This window comes from Pavona decussata, unplaced genomic scaffold, assembly GCF_977016875.1.
Source record: "Pavona decussata unplaced genomic scaffold, jaPavDecu1.1 SCAFFOLD_93, whole genome shotgun sequence".
NCBI classification, from domain to species: Eukaryota; Metazoa; Cnidaria; class Anthozoa; order Scleractinia; family Agariciidae; genus Pavona; species Pavona decussata.
The window spans coordinates 3,202,501-3,222,132 of record NW_028145510.1 but is presented as its reverse complement, the minus strand read 5'-3'; the positions used below and the strand labels follow the sequence as shown (position 1 = coordinate 3,222,132).

At 38.8% G+C, this 19,632-nt stretch overlaps 2 protein-coding genes across 6 annotated transcripts in view; one reads left to right on the top strand and one right to left on the bottom strand.

Annotated features, from left to right (window-relative positions):
- LOC146473650 (uncharacterized) overlaps positions 1–18,571 on the top strand; it is a 55,001-nt gene extending 36,430 nt beyond the window's left edge. For 4 of the 5 annotated variants that reach the window (XM_085118349.1, XM_085118352.1, XM_085118351.1 and 1 more), the window contains 13 exons: positions 62–205; positions 1,897–2,040; positions 4,908–4,943; positions 5,282–5,350; positions 5,532–5,597; positions 6,369–6,443; positions 9,451–9,609; positions 10,176–10,290; positions 10,829–10,932; positions 11,416–11,523; positions 11,855–11,950; positions 14,706–15,743; positions 16,582–18,571. In XM_085118349.1, the coding sequence (XP_084974475.1) occupies positions 62–205; positions 1,897–2,040; positions 4,908–4,943; positions 5,282–5,350; positions 5,532–5,597; positions 6,369–6,443; positions 9,451–9,609; positions 10,176–10,290; positions 10,829–10,932; positions 11,416–11,523; positions 11,855–11,950; positions 14,706–15,743; positions 16,582–16,776 (2,349 nt within the window). In that variant the 3' untranslated portion in view covers positions 16,777–18,571. The remainder of the gene's footprint in view (positions 1–61; positions 206–1,896; positions 2,041–4,907; positions 4,944–5,281; positions 5,351–5,531; positions 5,598–6,368; positions 6,444–9,450; positions 9,610–10,175; positions 10,291–10,828; positions 10,933–11,415; positions 11,524–11,854; positions 11,951–14,705; positions 15,744–16,581) is intronic. The other variant, XM_085118354.1, reaches the window with a different exon arrangement.
- A 210-nt stretch (positions 18,572–18,781) lies between these two features.
- Positions 18,782–19,632, bottom strand: part of LOC146473643 (E3 ubiquitin-protein ligase TRIM45-like) — a 70,111-nt gene continuing 69,260 nt past the window's right edge. Inside the window, exon 5 of the mRNA XM_085118357.1 lies at positions 18,782–19,632. This exon is cut by the window's right edge and continues 925 nt beyond it. The gene's annotated coding sequence lies outside the window, so the exon portion shown is untranslated.

The window sequence follows — 19,632 nt, the reverse complement described above, 5'->3', positions numbered from 1 at the left end:
TGATTCTTTAAATTGCTATTTAGAGCATCATTTTAGTATAACTATGTTTTGTGTATTTTAGCTATTAACAACACAAGCAGTGCACAGTTGGGGTCCTGAAATCCACGATGGAATATATGACATGCTTCATCTTCTCCTGGACTTGATTGTCGCTAGACTCAAATACAAGCCGGTGCCATTTGGACTACTAGACCTGTTGACACAGGTACTGTATTTACCAAACTTGATAAAAGTTGCAGCTTTTGAGATTAATAATATGAGTAATGTTAAGCATACACAACAGTGACAAGCGTTACCTATTTTAAGTTTCATGTGTGCCTCTACAGTTTGAGTCTGAGTTTCTCAATACTCTGAATGGTCTCCATCCCAGCATGAAATTTACAATGGAACTCCCTGTCAGTGGTAGGATTCCTTTTATTGGCATTGAAATCATCAAGTGTGGGACTAAACTTGAAACTCAAGTTTACAGGAAACAAACGAACAGTGGCTTACTCTTGCATTACCATAGCCATACCGACAAACGATACAAGGTGTCTTTAGTGAAAACAATGTTACATCGCGCGTACGCTTTATGTTCCACAACAGAAGCTTTCAATTTAGAATGTAACAAATTGCGCTCAATTTTCAGTCGCCTAGATTATCCTATGGCTCTCATAGATTCCATCATTAGTAATTTTCTTCGTAATGTATCGGAACAGGCAGCAGAAGAGAAGCCTGAAGGCGGTCGTAAGATCAGAATTATCCTTCCTTTTAAGGATCAAGTAGCTGCCAATGCGGTTCGCATGCAATTTAACAACCTAAGTAATAAGATTGGCTCCATATTGCAGCCAGTTTTTGTTAGTAGGAAATTAGAACATGATCTTAAGCCTAGGGAAGTTAAGCCGTCGATTGTGAATCAGCAATGCGTTGTTTACTATTTTTCGTGTGATCTGTGCGATGCAGATTATGTCGGCTATACAGCCAGACACCTTTTTCAACGCGTTGCTGAGCACAAGAACTCGGCAATTGGCAAACATTTTCTTGAAGCTCACGGGAGCAAACACCTATTGAATCAGGGCCATTTTAACATCTTGAGAAAGTGTCACAGCAAATTTGATTGTTTGGTATTTGAAATGCTGTACATCAAGAAACTTAAGCCTTGCTTGAACACTCAAACGGACTCTATACGTGCGAAACTTTTTGTTTAACCGGTAGCATTCCTCAATGCTACTATTTTAATTAATATCTATTGTCCATTTTTGTATTTATAGCCGCAATCTTGCATTTTTAATTTCACTTGATAATGATGTAATGTACATCGAAATGTCGTGTTTTTTAACCTTTTTATAATGTTTTTACGAAATGTTTTATCGCAATTTTTTATAGTCAAATGCCTCTACAGTTGTATTTATATCTCAGAAACTAACCACATTCTGCTACCTTTCTAACCCTGTCATCAGTTTTTGTTAGTTTGTTGTTTTGCTTTGCAGAGGAAATCAAAGTAAGAGGGGAAAAGAACACCTCATTAACATTTTAAATTTTATCTCGAAGGTGCCAACATAACCCTTTAACCCCTGATGTCAAAGAACAAATTCTTCTACCTTGTCACTATACTTTTCTCATTAAAGAACGGAACTGGAAAGAAGTTATTAAAAATATCAAGAAAATTCACCTCGTGTGATCATGACCTTAATTCTCATGACCTCAGGGATTGAATAAGCATTGATTATATTATTACAAGGAGAAATTTGATGCTGATCACTGTTAGCTAGGCCTTGAAGGCCTTAAAGGGCTAAGGAAAATTGGACATAAAACAATAAGTACAAATCTTCAATTACACGTAACTCTAGAGGCAATCTAGTAGAAAGGCTGACTGATCACAAGTTAACCATATTTGTACATCTTTTTTTCCCAAAGGCATTCAATCCAGAGACTGAGTTTCAGTTCAAGAACAGGGCAAAGCAGTGGGCCAAGAAATACTTTGAAGGAGTGTTTGGCGCTGACGATTGCTATGCAATGAGTCCTGCAAGTTCAGTCTACTTCAAAAGCCTTTCTTACAAAGTAAGTTCAAGATAGTTTAATCTGGTGCTGAAACCAATAGTCAGTCATTGGGCATTGTTGCCAGACCTTATTTTTTCATGAAAACTGATTATGAATCAAGTGCAACATTGCATTGTTCAGCACACCAGTAATGCATGAGCAAAATACAGTCAAACTCCTAATAAGCAGAGGTTGACACTTAAGGTGGCTGAACACAGTTTGTGCGCGCTTTACATATAATTTCTGTTACTGATGCTATAAGCATGCGCTAGGGTTGTGGTAAGCAAATACTATCAATCCCTCAATTGTATACCAAATGGATCATCACAAAGGTGAGTTTTGCTCTTAAAATAACTCAGTTTCTTGTTTGTGAATCCTTCTTCATTTATCACAGAACAAAGAAAGTGAGTTCACGAAGAGCTAAGCCTTTTTGCACGCTTTTCATCTTTGCTGAGAGAACCTAATTAAAAGCCACTCATAGGAATTTGACCAAAAAATTATGACTGGTTGGGGGAAATGAACTGTTTTCTAAGGAACTGCTCTTTCAAAGAATTTCGTTTAATTTGACTTAACAGTAGTTCTCTAAAAGCTAACACCGGTATCCCGTGTGAAATAACCCCATGGAATTCCATGGAGTTCCATGGAATTCCATGGAATTCCATAGAGTTCCATGGAGTTCCATGGAATTCCATGGAACTCCATGGCATGTCCATGGAACTCCATGGAGTGTCTGTGAAGTTCCATGGAGTTCCATGGAGTGTCTGTGGAGTTCCATGGAGTTCCATGGAGGGTCTATGGAGTTCCATGCAGTGTCCATGGAGTTCCATGGACGTCCATGGGATTCTATTAAACTTCATGGAGTGTCCATTAGGTGTGTCCATAGAATTCCATGGAGTACTTGAAAATCTAATGTAACACATTGTAATAATGGGGTTGACACCAATCAGAACTTCACTGTACAATCTGGAATTTACATGTATAATTCACAGTTTCTTTGTTGTTAAGTTTTAATCTTAACCATGGCAAATTTTAATTAATATGCAACAATAACAAATGAATTGGAAGAAAGAGAAAGGAATTGTACGTTGTCTATACCACAAGAGTGAGCTGTATTTTTTTGTATGTTATTTTCATTGGACATATAAAGACATAAAACCAAGATGAGCAACTGATATAAGTATTTGCAACTGGCTTCCTTTCAAGGAAAGCTTTAATACTAAAAAACATGAGCTTACAATTTTATTATTGGCCGTACACTGAACTGCATTTGTGAAAACACTATTACTTTCAAACCTTCTTTGATGAATCTTGACTCCATTAAATGCCAAAAAGAACAGCAATGCTTTGAATCATAATTCCAACGACCTTCATGTGCAATGTTAGCTTTTAAAATGAGCAAGAAAGCGACTGGAGTCTGACTGAGTACCGGCAGCCATCTTGGATTTCATTCAGACTGGGAAGACTGGGCATGAACAAAGCCATTTTGGTCAGCAGATATGGCACTGCAGGCTCGGGAAAAGACCGTTTCATTTTAGATTTTAGGCGGGATTCAAGCGGTTAGGAGACATTTCCTCTGGATTTTTACCTCAAAAAATGATGGATTAAAGCAGCAAATTAAATGTGGATAACTACTTTTAGAAAGAGGTAAGATTTCACACAATAATTTTGATGAAAGACTACGTGAAAATGTGTGATTTTATAGATCTTCTGGGCGAGTGCATTGGCCCTCTTGAATTTTATAGAGCAAATTCGAGATTTTTGAAGTAGACATTCCCTATTTATTTTTAATGCAAAGCTTTCGCATTATTGTTTTTACGGGTTAATAAATATTAATATTATTTGTAGCCGGTTTGATATAATGTCTTGGTATAAGCTGAAGACTTACATGATCTTGATTTGAATGAAGCATGGAGATCAGTTCATGATCAACTTCATGCCCATTGGATGTATATTTTTGTAACTGTCACCTCAGATGTTAGAATGCACTCATTTTACTCAGAAACCAACAAGATCACTGTGATCACTCAGAAGAACTCACTTAAAGCGCTCAATTTTCTGTTTTACTACAGATTTTCAACTCAATATTGTTGTCAAGCCAATAGTCAAGACTGTACTGTCAGCTTCAGAGTGAAGTCACCAAATCCTGCTCAACAAGATAAGTCGACCACTATGATCATTGGACTCTATTTTAACTGATTCATTTTGTTATGAATCGTGCCTTTTGCTACTACTGTACTACTCAGGAACATTAATTACATGAATTTACATGAATGTAAAGCCTGATCACAGAAAAGTAATAAATTCCCTCCAAATTCCCGTGTGTCCCTCAGTCACTACTTGTGGTTACTGTAATTTTAAGCTTTATAAATAAAGCTGTTTCCATTAATGGCAAAGCATGATCTGAGTGAAATGCTTTCATCAATGAATTCCATGGATATATTTGTCTTTCCATCAACTTCCATAGAAATTCATTAAGAATGCAGTTTTGTTCCATGGAACTTAATTAGCCCACAGAATTCCATGGAAAATTTTCCGTTAAATTCCAAGCAGCAACTCCATGGAGCTATTTCCATGGAGCTCCCTAGCCTGTTGTTATTTCCATGGAACTCCATGGAATTCCATGGAATTCCATGTCCTAATACCCCATGGAATTCCATAGAATTCCATGGATTTCCATGGAAAATTTTCTATGGAATTCCATGGAGTTCTATGGAATTCCATGGGGTTATTTCACACGGGATACTGGAAAACTGTGTTCAGCCACCTTAAGGGAATTTAACCCAGTCTCAGTTGCCTACATACATGTAACTGTACTCAGTAGTCAAAATTTCAAACTTTCCATATAGTAATGTGACAACATTTATATACATGTATTGTTTCTTTTTTAGGATCCATATGGCTGGCTTGTTAATTTGATCAACAAGGTACTGTACATTCCAACATACACAGTGTCAGAAGTTATTTAGAGAAATTCTCGCAACCTTCACAAATAGCTGAAATAGAAACTCCGCCACCATTTTTGTGTTGTCAACACGGCGCACGCGAAGAGCAATGACGCAAGCACCAGATTCAATATCCACCAATGAAAATTCCTGAGACATCGTTGCAAGCTCTCTCCTCTTTCTCCCTCCCGCCCCCCACCCCCAAGAGAGCTTGCTCGCAGGCTAGGGTGAATGCCGTGATCTGTTGTTTCTTTCACTTTTGATAGACCTCTCCGGAAACAATATACATGTAATTAAGACTAATTCAGCATTCTTTGTAGTTTGCAGAGCTTGGGGGATTTGAAGAAATCAAGAAACGAATTGAAACAGCTGATAAAGTGGATGCCGCTGTATGAATGATTTAATTTATACTTAAATCGATTTGAATTAGAGTTCTGTAAAGTAGGTTCTTAAGAATTATCTTGTTGGATTCATCATCATCATTTGGTCCTTTCCCCTTTAAGGGAAATGGGGCCTTTATAATCTTGTTGGATTAATGACATTCAATAATTTTTAAAATTGTATTTTCAGATGTTGGCAGCACTTTGGAAACCTTTAGGAATTTGTGCCAGTTATCTTAATGCCAAGGTGTTATCGGTAAGCTGCAATATAATGAACGTCAGGGTTCGTGCTATTCCTTGAAGTCCCTCTGGAATTTAAGCCTAGATTTTAGGGTGCTTGAATTTAAGCCCTTGAAAAGAAAATTTTTGCTGAAAGTGCTTGAAAATACTGAAAACTTCTTGAATTTTTGTCGGGATGGATGGGAAATAATGCAGGATTGTATCAAAATAACTCAGGGATTGAGCGCAGATTTCAAAATCAGGGACAGATTATATTTGGGGGAGCTTTTTTAAAGTTGCTATTGACCATTGAAAATATACAGTATGTATCCTGGATCTACTCCTGGTCATGCATGCAAAATTAATTCGGTTCACAATCAAATGTCCAAGGGCATGGGGATGGAAAGAGAGGTCAAACACCCCATGTCAGGCAAATGTTCTCACCCTCCCCTCGGCCGGCTCAACATGGATAGGTTTATTTATTATTAACTCCAAGATTTAGCATTTCTCTGTGTCCTTAGCCAGGGCACTTCCTCTAAGGTTGGGGTGAGGAATTGGAAGAAGAAATATGGTGGTCACCTGCATGTGAGCTGTGACCATTAATTGATTATATGAAAAAACAATATAAACAGTCATGTGTTTTATATCTAGTGTAGTCTTTGTGTGTATACTCTCTTGGTTGGGTGGGTAAATGCTCGGAGATATTAGCTGCATTAAGCTACTCTTAAAAATCTGAGGGTAAATAAAGATATGATGATGATGATGATATAGTATCATGGAAAGGAATTATTTTTTTTATTTTATTTAGAACATCTTCAGTGATGTTTTTCAAAAGACACTGCAGTACATTCAGGAACTTACCAATGAGGATATGGAACAAAAGGTAGAGTTTAGTAAGATGGCACTTGTACTCAATCTTATATTACTCACAGGCTGCAGTTTAAAATGAATTTTTGGTTGAAAGATGATTTAAAACTAGACAGGGCTTCTGATAGGGTGCGAAAAAAATTTGGAAATTATGCGGCACTTTTAAGTCTCATTATGCGGCAAGAAGGGTCTATTATGCGGCAAATTATGCGATTTCATTTTAGCTAATTTAACCTTGTTTTATTAGGTCTAAGAGGGTCATAATCCATTTTTTGCTGTTCAAGAAGCAATTAGAGCACAGAGAAATGAAGAAACAGCTGAAATAAATCATTTGTTGCCTGACATTTCAAATTATTGAAAATCAGATATTGCTAATTTGGTCAAGTCAGCATTTGTTGCTTCCCACCCGCATTTTTTTTTCCGCGTTCCGCTTGTGTGACTCAGCTTCGAGGTCACAAACTTTCAAAGATGATAAACCGCTATGTTGCATGAAGAGCAAAACAACAGACTATCGTCAACATGAAAAATTCCTTTGGGGTACTTTCTTGCCCTGTCTTTCGCCGAAATATTTACAGGAAGTTGCGATCTTTTTTTCTCCTGCAAAGAAGCAAGGCGTTTTAACAACAAACTTATCCATAACAAGGATGTTGGTTTCAATTAAAACAAAATAACTACACATTGCAAGCGACTATCGAGCAGTTTTCACGCAAATACCGACATCGCAAGTATGAAGGGATCAAATGACATCTAAAAATATATCAATGATTGTGATTGGTGTATTTACATAAAAGGATTGTTATCCCGTGCCAATGATCACTCGCTTAATATTGAAAACCAGCACCACGTCCCCAACATATAAAATGAAGCATAGAACGCCTGTTTGTTCGCTTGTTCAACGAACGAACGAACGAACGCTTCCAGGTGATTTTCGACGCCTTTTGAAAGACAAAACTCCTTGATATAACGTTTAAATTATCGGAGAACCCCCATTAAGCGAGTTTTTTGCTCTTTTTTTCTTAAATTGTGTGATTTTGTACAAATTCTGCGATTTTTCATGAATTATGCGATTTGTTGCGAGTTTAGGTCAATTATGCGAAATCGCAACATCGCATAATATCAGAAGCCCTGACTAGACAAGTTTAATTTTTGTTTTTCTTTGTCTCGGGTTATGGTAATAAGGTGAGAACAAGAAAAATAATATAAAACTACATGTACATGTAACTTTGACCCTGGATTCATTTCCAACTAGTAGCCCGGTGCCCTCTGTTTAGCAAAACTTTCTGGTATTAATATTATATGAAAATGAATTTGGCAAATACGTACCCTGCAGTTACAACCAATACAATATTCAAAATATATGCCCTGTTGTATAGTAAAAAAAAAAAAGCCAAACCCTTAACTCTGTCTGATCTTTGGCATGGATCTCAGAGGTAAATTAATTCATAAAAATATTGAAGGGCCGTAGCCAGGATGAAACATAGTTAAAATTTAGAAAAACGACCTCTGGCTAACATGACTAAAAAACTACAAGCTTTCGACTGCCTGAACTGCAGTCTTTGACGGGTAAAATAAATGATAGGAAAGCGATGAGAAAAATAATTTTAAACAAAAAGCGTGAATTGCGAAATAATAAATAATTATGAATGTTTGTTAAAAAGAATGTTGTCCAGGTAACGGGCAAGAATTGTTATCTGCGTTAGGTGTCACTCTGGTATGCCACGCTTCTAATGTTTTTCTGGTTCTAAAAATTTGGAAAAGATATGTTGATGATAGTTTTTGTATCATTAGAAAAGACGACGTCTCAACCTTCAATTGATACAAACATTTCGTTTACCATCGAGACCGAATGTAACGGAAAGATTTCCTTTCTTGACACTCTGGTCTCCCATAGAAAGGGAGTCATCGCTGTTGATGTTTACAGAAAGCCCACCCATACAGACAGATACGTAGATTTTAATTCCCATCATGACAGTCAGCACAAGGTCAGCACAGCATCAACTCTTCTGCACAGAGCCCTAAATCTACTCAATTCCTCCGAAGGAAAAAAGCGGGAACTCAATTATGTTCATGCAGCTCTGGAGTCCAACAGTTATCCACCTAAGTTTATCCAAAACATACAGATTAAAAAAATTGGATCATCAACAACGAATGTATCCCTAGAGGAACTTGTTGGAATGTTTTGATGGAATGTTTTGATGGTTGAACCAACCGAATCACGCAAGTCTTACGCTTCTCTTCCTTACATCAAAGGAGTAACTGAACCTTTGACACGTATCCTCAAAAAACACGATGTCACAGTTGTAAACAAACCATTTACCACACTACAACAACAGTTCCCAGCTCTGAAATTGCGACCTTCAATGGAATCGCAGACCAATGCTGTGTTTAAAATTCCCTGTACAAATTGTTTGTGGTGTTATATTGGGGAAACTGGCAGAGCCTTCAATACCCGAAAAAAAGAACATTTGAGAAACACCAAAACTGCGGCCAAAGGTTCTAGAAATTTTTTGCCAATCACGTCTGGTCCAATAACCATGTCATTGATTTTGAAAACGCGTCAGTTATTGACAAAGGCACCTTCAGAACCAGAAAAACATTAGAAGTGTGGCATACCAGAGTCACACCTAACGCAGATCATAATTATTTACATTTTTATTATTTCGCAATTCATGCTTTTTGTTTAAATTTTTCTCATCGCTTTCCTATCATTCATTTTACCCATCGAAGACTGCAGTTCGGGCAGTCAAAAGCTTGTAGTTTTTTAGTCATTTTGGTCAGAGGTCGTTTTTCTAAATTTTTAATTAAATTAATTCAGTCGGTTACAACATCAATGATCAGTACTAACAACAGTTTAAAAGTGAGGTAACGATTTTGCATTAACAGCCTGTGGTGGTGGATCGTTCCAAACAGCTGCTATAACATGAACATAATTATGACACTTTTTGTTATTAAGTTGTCTAAAATAATGTCAAGTTGTGCAACTTTTTGGTACAAAAATATTAACCCTAATCATGTATTAACAGGCAGTTGGTGATGTGTTTGAGCTGTTAACAACTCTTAAACTCCTGTGTATGAGACTCTGGCAAAACATGGTATCAGGAGTGGATGAACTCAGACTGGATGTTGCCCTTAAAATGCTCAAAAGTCCTCACTTTAATGCCAAGATGAATTCACTCAAAGAGGTGAGTGTTATTTTAGACCAGCACGTAGTACCATTTGCCAATAAAAATTGTTCTGACTCAGCTTTTTTAACCCCTTTAAAATCATTGCCAAAAGGTGAGTGTGGGTAGATGCCTTTGAGGTTGGTGGAGCCACATGCCATTTGAGCTGAGCACAAAAGGTAACCAAGACAACCTTGTGTGCGGTAATCACAAATGAGAAGTTAGCAAACATTTGCGAACAACATTTCAGGATGGCAAACACACAAGATACCTTGACACTCACAGGAGGGCTGTAAAACAACCCTCCAGGCCACCCTGCATCTTGTGCCATGCATCGCACCGCTGGCCTACAGTTGTCTCGAGTTTCATTGTAAATTACATTTCACCACATAAGTCCTAATATCAGTGTTCAGATTCTTCTCACTGCTTTTCATACATTTCTTATGGTATTAGTTGAGAGAATTGAGCATTATCTGTGGTGATCATGTACTTTATTCTTGTGACCTTCATGTTTGATCACACACATTCTTATGCCATGTTTTTATTTCACATAATAATTATTTTTAATTGTTTTCATCTCATGTCAGGTCTGTAAATTGATTGATGATTCTGTGAAAAGTAAGAACACCAAAGTTAACATCTCGCAGGACGCTGTCACAGAGTGGCTGCTTCAAAACAAAGTACTCTCTATTGTGTTTGAAGGTAAGTTCCAAACAGTTTTATTCTTGCATTCACCTACGTGTACTGGCCTACTATTGAACAATTTAAATTTAGAGACATCCTGCCATTCAATGTGTTAACCCTTAAAATTCTTCGTTCACAATCACTCATTGCTTTTGAACATCATCACAAGAGTTAATGGATATACAACTGTCATTTGCTGTCGTGAACTCATGGTCTCAGAGAGATTATGAAAAGATCATGTTGTTGGGAGAAGCAAGTTAAGTTTGCATTGTTACTAGGATAATAATTATTCCAGTAATTATTATTATGTTCCTGGATAAATAGTCCACATTGTGCAAGTTTAACAGGTTGGATTAATCACGAAGTAGAAGTGGCATTTTCGTAGGTATTGTTGTCATGATTATGCAATGTCGCTATTATTCTGGACAACTCACAATGCCCATACACTTTCAAAGAAACTGAACTCACACCAACTCTCCCCATGAGAGCTAGCAGAGATCCATTCTTTATGTAGCTCCTGATATGCATGTTTTCACGTGTATACCTTTTGATGCAGGCGACCTTCATCAATCAAAGTACTGTGATCGAATTCAAGTCCTTGTGGAATTTCTTGGAACCAAGCTCTCGCTGGATGAACTAACTACTATATGGAAAATGCAGGTACCAGAGGCAGGCATCGTAGTCATATCAAAAAATTAAGTTTGCAAACTCATGAGCTTTTGGAGGGTTGCCGTGGTCAAGGAAAAACGTTTTTTTTTAAAGGTCGGACCGGGATAAGGTCAGGGAATTTTGTATCAAATCAGAGAAATTCCAAGTTCTTCCTTTAAAGTCAGTGAAACGTCACGAAATTTTTCCTTTTGTCGTTTAACCACAAGATTTTCAAAAGAGTTTCGTTTTTGCCAAAGGTAATTTTCCTTGATAAACATTTCTTGCAATTATTTCATCGCCGGCCTATTGGCAAAGGATTTGTCTTGGATGGTCAGTGAAAAGACAGGGAAATTTTTTTCATTCTCAGTGGCCACTCTGTTTTGGATGATCATCATGTACCTTGTAAACAAATAGTTATACAGAGGTACAAGGGGGAACTAGGACTTGTGCATACCAGTTTAAACGAAAAAATTAATGCTGTATTATTTCTGCAAGGTTGGCAAGCACCCCACGGAAGTGGACAATATTCACAATATACTGGCCACAGCAGCGGTACGATTCAACTCTTACCAACTGGAACATCTCTCTGTGCTCATACAACAGGTGTGCAACTATTTTTCTAATTTTTTTTATGTCTTAATTTTGTAGTTACTGTAAGATCACCAACAGGCGAAAAGTAACTTTTACAACTTTCAAGACAGCACACTGCAAGCAAATGCAGTCTGTAAGCTCTGCCCACAAGTAACTTAGCTACACCTTGGGAGGTTTAGTAACTATGGAAGAAAAGGCAAAATTCACAATTTGAAATAGTTTGTTATCTAGTGTATTTAATATTTTACCCTTACTGTCACTAGAATGATCAGCACATTAATTTTCACGGTTCAGGAATACTCACTTTGCTAATATTGTTGTGTTTGTAATTTATGATTTCAAGAGCTGGGGATCAGAGAGTGATCGTATGAAGGAGAAATTATCTGTTCTTATTGGACGAATTGGGAAAGAAGCTAGAGTGGGAAAGATTCTAACCAAGGTAATCAATGTTCATTTGTATGTTTTTAAGCTTTAGGACATGTATGCTCATTAAAGAAAATACAACGGACACTCGTCTACTTTTGAACTTTTGAATACGCGCATGCGCGAGAACGAGTTATCGTCGCGATGATGGGGTTTAATACTTGGTCGGTGGGCAATCTCTTCCCCAGAGCGCGTGCGCGTTTTAGGCCAGCGGCGGTCACACGTCCACGGGCTCTGGGCAATCTCGTTCCCAGAGGCTGCGTTCCTTTTGGTCAGCACCAAGGAAGCAAGACCTTTAAACCGGAAGCCAGATCTTGGCTTCCGGTTTCTGATTAGCCCAGAGCCCGTGGACGTGTGGCCACCGCTGGCCTAAAACGCGCGCGGGCTCTGGGGACGAGATTGGGGCTCTGGGCTAATCAGAAACCGGAAGCCAAGATCTGGCTTCCGGTTTAAAGGACGTGTCCTTTTTGTCAAGACCGTCAAGGGACCATTGTTTCCATCGACCAATCAAAATTGCTACCGGACATGTTTTCCAAATTTTAAGGGCGCGATCTATTCAACCTAAATTTCCGGTACAGAATCAAATATATGGACAATCTGTTATCCTTGTTCCCGGGAATTTTTTGTTCCATTGGTCATACCATTTCGCCGCTCAGCTTAAGTTTCTTACGGGATTTAAAAATTACACTCGCGTTTTCTGAATAAATTTGTGATAATTTCTACTCATTTAGTTTGTGTAATGTGGCCGAACTATCCAGGAGCTAACGTCGTATTAGCGGCATTTCTATTTCTGAGTAGTCCGCCGTTTCTGTAGAAGTTGAACGAGTTGAAATAATCGTGAGGCAGCATAAATGAAACAAAGTCATATTTCAGGCGACTTTTTCGTTATCGTTGGGACCTGTAGAGGCGACGGCGACCACAACAAGAACGTCAGAAGACGATAGCTTTAATTAGCAAAACATTGGCTCTGCACGTGCGTTATAAACTTTGGTACATTACTTTGTCGTCCTTTAAGGCTGGTTTCCATATGATCGCGGATCGCAGATCGCAGATCGCAGATCGCAAACAATCGCAATTGATCGCAGGAGATAGAACATGGTTCTATCTTCTGCGATCGTCTGCGATCACGATCGCAGGATCGCAGACGATCGCAGAAGTAGTTTCCATATGATCGCAGACGATCGCAGATCGCAGACGATCGCAGACCTTTTTGCGATCTGCGATCTGCGATCCGCGATCATATGGAAACCAGCCTTTAGATAGCACATGGTTCTATCTTCTGCGATCGTTTGCGATCACGATCGCAGGATCGCAGACGATCGCAGACCTTATTGCGATCTGCGATCATATGGAAACCAGCCTTTACAAAACAACGACGTGTAATCACCATTCAAGGTTTTATGAAGAACGTGAACGCTTGATGATTTATTTTCCTTTCTCTTTCTGGAATTTAAAGCCGCCCCTTCGACGTTAGCCCCTGGATAGTTCGACCACATTACACAAACTTAGTGAGTAGAAATTATCGCAAATTTATTCAGAACACGCGAGTGTAATTTTTCAATCCCTTAAGAAACTGGGGCTGAGCCCTGTTGTTCAAAGCCCGATTAAGCTAATTCTGGATTAACAACAACTGTGGTTCGAGTTTATTACACAACAATAAAGATTTTTGTCCTTCAGTTTCGACGTTGAATTTTCTTTACCACTAGCTAAAATTAGAGTTTAAAAACAATTTTAACGAGCGAACAGAAAACCTCGGTTAACTTTTAATCGTGGATTAACGTTAATCGGCTTTCGAACAACCGGGCCCTGAGCATCTGGTGAAATGGTATGACCAATGGAACAGAAAATTCCCGCAATTCCAAAATTTCCGGGAAACGGACAACAGGTTGTCCATACATTTGATTCTGCACCGGAAATTTAAGTTGAATAGATCGCGCCCTTTAAATTTGGAAAACACGTCCGGTAGTAATTTTGATTGGTCGATGGAAACAATGGTCCCTTGACGGTCTTGACAAGAAGGACACGAGGAGACCCCGCGAACAAATCTGTTTGCCTGTGGACAACTGGCCGCTGACCGCCCGTGCCACCCCTGACTTTCTGAAAAACTGAAAAAAAAATATATGTATATAACTTTGCTCAGATTTAACGAAAACTCTCCGTTTTTGCACTAAATGATCGTCAAGTTATTCTCTACAGATGGATTAAGATTATTCTGATGCACCGTGAAAAAACTTTTCTCATGTTTTTTCCACTAATTGAATTTAAAACACTGCGGTTCTTTCAAAACTAAATAAAGCCACAAATCGAAGAACAATTTCTTTGCCGTTAATGCTTGATTTCCGCTGTTGAAACTGTCAAACATTCCTTAGAAGTTCCTCTTTCGACTAACCGTTTCGAAAAGGTGTGTTTTCCTTCCAAAAACGCGAAATTGAAGAATTTTTAAGTTTATGACTGGCTTCCTAGTGACATTCCCCTACATTACAATAACTCATACAGTGCGCATGCCTGAAAGTTAACAACCCACCGACCAAGTGAAACCTAACCAGCGCGATAACTTGTTCTTGCACATGCGCGCATTCACCAGTTACTAACTACGTTTAAAGTATTTTTCTTCAGTATTATCGTTTTCTGACGTGGATATTTGTACAAGGACATTTTTTGTTTGAAGAAGCGAACAGCAATCAGCCTGAGAGCTAAACTCGAGTGTAAAAACAGGCAAAACTATAAAAATATATATAGGGATTTTAAATTTGTGTATGTTTACTTTTTAGTGTGTGGAAGAAGGTTGTACTGCTTTCACTGAGCAGCAAAGATTGGAAAGTGAACTCGTGAGCATGCGTCAATCGCTTGATGACGAAAGACGTTTACGCAGCACGCGCAGCACAAGAGAGCGAGATTTAAGGTACAAGGAAAGAACTGTCGAACAGCTACAGAGAAGTTTAGAACAAGAGCAACAAGAAAGATCAAGGCTGGACGAGGAAATCAGGCTAGTGAGAATTACTTGTACTGAGTTGGAGGAAAGGCTGCAAGCTGAACAGCGGTCAAGTCAATCCGTTCAACGCGACCTTAGTGAGCTACAGCGTCGTTTGGAACAAGAACAACAGCAGAAGGAAGCTTTGGAAGAAAGGCTGAGAGGCTTTGAACTTCAAATGGAAGAAGAAAGAAGGCGTCATTTATCTGCAGAAAGAGAATTGCAGTCAGCCGTGTCTGCAGCAGAAGAAGCAGTAGCTGAGTCCCAGAGTCATCAGTCACGTGACTGGATCGTTCAACGGGAAGAAATTGTTTTAAGCAAAGACATTTTAGGGGAAGGGGCCTGGGGTAGTGTGCGCAAGGGCATATTTCGTGGTTGCCAGGTCGCTGTAAAAGAAATCCACAAACTCATCCTGTCTGATTATAATCGTAGACTTTTTGAACGTGAGATGAGCATTGCGTCGCGTTGCCGCCATCCAAATCTCCTGCAGTTTATTGGTGCCACAAACGACGTTCACAGTCCCTTGTTTGTTACTGAGTTACTTGACACAAGTTTACGGCACGTCTTACATCAGCGTGCTTTAAATTACGAGGAAATAATCATCCTTGCGCTGGATATCGCAAAAGGATTAAACTACCTCCATCTTAGTAAGCCGCGACCAATCATGCATCGAGACATCAGCAGTGCGAACGTGTTGCTATGGAGACGAGGAGAGTCATGGAGAGGCAAGCTGTCTGACTATGGAGCTGCAAATTTCATGCGTCTAAGCATGACAGTAAATCCAGGAGCAATAATATATGCTGCCCCTGAGGCATTTACTCCTCAACAAACATCTAAGGTGAGATGGGAGATCTTCCTGATTGAGTCATAAGTAAATATGATAAAAGTTGAAGACACGTTAGAGATATATATTTAGTTATATGGAAAAGAAAATCACACTGGATTATCCACGCTTTTGAGGGCAGTTTTTCTCTTGAATGCATTTGCATGTTAACCGTAGCTATAAAAGAAATTTCTCCGAGTATTATTAATGGTTTGAAAAGCTATACCGAACACTCGGAAGCTACGTCGAAACTAGAGAGAATGTTGCATCTGATTTCCAAACACCTCGAAGCTGGTCGAAGCTGACTGATCAAATGGTCGATAAAACATCACGTGCAGTGCTTTTAAAACCCGATAAGCCCCCTTGCTTATTAGTATGCGGTGTTAAATGTTTTTGTCGTATGCTAATTTCCAACGTTCACAAAAGCATCATTGTTATAAACTCTCTTGACACACGCTTTTCCAGGAATGTTTTTGAAGCCGTTCAAAAACCTCGCAGCACGTTTTTCATCGGGTCTAAAACCACTCGGCTGCGCTTCGTGGTTTTAAATCCCGATAAAACATTGCTGCTTGTATTTTGAACATTACCTCTCAAAGGCATTAATAATTCATCAAGCCAAAACAAAGCAAATCACTACCATGAAGGAGGTTTAGAAATGTGAACTTTGCTTCGAATTTCTCCAATAATTATTAATAGTTTGAGAAGCTATATCAAACACTTGGTTGGTGGAAAAAAACTCGGCGGCACTTTGTTCTTCCAACCTACTTCTCGGTGTTTAGAAATCGGAGGAAACTCTCTTCCTCGTATTTGTTATATTACATACACAACTATTTCTTATGCTTCATTCGGCCAGGTGGACGTGTATAGTTTCGGTGTGCTGTTGTGTGAAATGTGCATCCGCGAGCAACCTGATCCCCAAGAGCTCCGCAATCAGATTGGCCGAGTGAATGGTGTTCTCCGAGGACTTATTCAGCGATGTGTTGAGAGGAATCCTGCGGCACGCCCTACCATGAGTGATACTATTTACGAGTTGAAGCAACAACAATAAACCAACACGGTATGATTTCTCGCAGAATTTTGAAAACGTACACTCTTCAACAATGGTATAGATAAAACTGAATCGAAGACTATTGCATTGGTGTAGATCGTTATGAAACTTTAACAAAACTTTCAAGAACACCGCAGGAATCCCGGCCCGTTCTCTGAGGATTCTGTACAAAATGGTGAATTTAGTTGGAAAGTGTAAAAGGTTCCCGTAGAAATGCAAGAAAGTTACCATAATAGGCCATTTTACAGTTGTGTGGTTAGTGGCCTGGCCTTGGATTGTAAGCGAGGCTGGGGTTGACCTGGTTAATTTTGATACAAACCTTACTGCTTTTCATATGTAAATTCAAACTAGTTAGCATAAGAACAGCATGATCTACATATGAAAAGCAATGAGGTGTGTATCGAAACAAGGTCAAGCCCAACCTCGCTTACAATCCAAGGCCAGGTCACTTAGCACACAACTGTAAAATGGCCTATTGAAACCCTGCGAGGCGTAGTAGGAATCCCCGAAGCACGCTGGACCATCGTAAGAATTGAAGGAGCGGACAACGCCGTATACGTAGGAGCCTTAAAGAAAATGATTATTTGGCTTATTTGTAGAAACTCAGCATCATAGTCTCAATTTTTCCTTGGAAGCGTTCATATTGTGTGTGACTACTAGACAGAACTTTGTATAGACGCTTTCCTTTTTGTAGGAATCAAGGACAGTAGTTCGTCAGACTTTAGTAAATATGGGCATACATTAAATCATATCTAGACTATATAGCGCCCTACCCAATGCCAAGTACTACACTTGTGAAGTATTTAGCTCGAGTACCAGACTGGTAAAAGTTTACCCCAGTTTAGTTGCAGTATTAGACTTAGCACCGTGTTTGGGTACCAATTTAATGAATGGGACCTTAATCATAATCTAAACCATAACCGAAATTTATTCTAAAACAATATACTTTAACCCCCCGGGAAGCCTGTACTTGCTCCCATAGAATAATTAGATCGGAACTTAAGTTAACCTCGTCTCGGTCCATAAAAACGCCAAAAAAAAAAAAAAAAAGAACTTGGCCGTACATAACAAAGAAAACACAGTGTGAACTAAACATCGCATAATTTAGGATGCATCGTTCGTAGTGATGATAGCACCATAGATTTAACAAATCGACGGCAGTTCTCTGTGGTCTACGTCAAAAAATGTTCAAAACTCAAGTGAAACCACGAGCCGCAGGCGAGTGGTTTCACTGCCAAGTTTTGGACATTTTATGGCGTCATTTTATGGTCTATAAGAGTATAGACCATAGAAAACTGCCGTCGATTTGTTTTTTACAATAACATGGAAAATGTACGAGCGGGATTGGCTATTTTTTTCGTTGAGAAAGCGCGTGCGTTACATCTGACGTCATTTTTGTTGTCTGTACTCTTATAGACAATAGCTATGAGCCAATCAGCGCGCGGGAATTTCGACAGTTATTGTAAAAAGCACTATGGAGAAATTAACGAATATAATGAAAAAAAAAAAAGAGGACCGCGTATATTCGATATAATGAAGAAAGAAACGCATATTATGGGAAAACCACCACATACAATGAAGACAATTCAAGACTGTTATGGCGTTCTATAATTTCTACTAAGAATGTACGAAAATTAATAACTAGCGTAGAAGTTTAAATTACAAGCCTTTTTGAATGTAGATGAAGGCCTTAGCGTGATCATACAAATGTTTCCGCTGTTGATAAGTACTTTCATGCGGTGCTGTTTACTATTTTGTGCATCTATCGTATTATTAAAAACCGCTGTAAGTGGTAGTTACAGTTTGAGTCTGTGCATGAAATGCTACATTGTGAAACTTTGAATGAAGAATATTGGTCAATGCTTTCATCCAGCGTGTTTCGTTTTTCAATATTTTGCATACAAGCGGGTATTTTCCCTCTATAGCCAGGGCAGTAGGTTGAACGGTGGCTTTGTAGTTAATAGCATATTCCTTGATCTCGGAAATTTTCCTTCGCTTCAGACTTAGTCACTTTGTTACACTTTGTCTCCATTTTCTATAGCAAAAAAAAAAAAAAAAAAACCCAACCCATAATTCTTAGCGTACGAAAACCTTAAAAATACTCACAAAAACGCACAGAAAGGCTACTATACAGAACGTAGTTAACCAGGGACGAATTTCGCCAAAAATATGGCTTTCTACGTGCCTATTGGCTGTGTAAGGTTCGCAGGTTACTGTGGTGAAATGTACAGCCGTCATTATTTTGCGTGCGGTGGATTGATACCGGCTTCCGCGTGCTGTCAGGTAAGCAACCTACTCGGTATTTTTAGTTATGAAAGGGACGAAGCCGCGTGCCTCACAAGCGTTAAAAGGGGGAAAGCCTTGGTATTGGCGGCCTCGCGCGATTGCTTTATGTATAGTCTACGCCAGACCCCGATAGAGACTTAAAACAAGTGTCATCTTATTCGCTTGCAGGAGTGAGGGGTGGAGATCGGGAATGGTTTCACACAAATGCCCCCAGACTGCAGCAACAAACTCAAAGGAGAAAATGTCGATCCACTTTACAAATGTTCTGAATCTTTTGTTCCGTGTTTATGATAAAAATAATAAAGGCACTTGCGATAACGCTTTGGGGTTATAATTAACTAATACCGAGAGCAATGACTGTTGTGAATAATTTACTTATACAAGATAAAAACAACAATTGAAACGGTGCAAACAGGCCAAAGTAAATTAAGAACGTGGCAACACAGCTGCGGTGATGATAAATCACGATGTTAGATCTAAGGTCATTTATTATCATATTAAGTACAATAAAATGGGTACTAAATTTTAAAAGTGTACTATACGGTAGCTATTAAGTGAGTGAATAGCCAA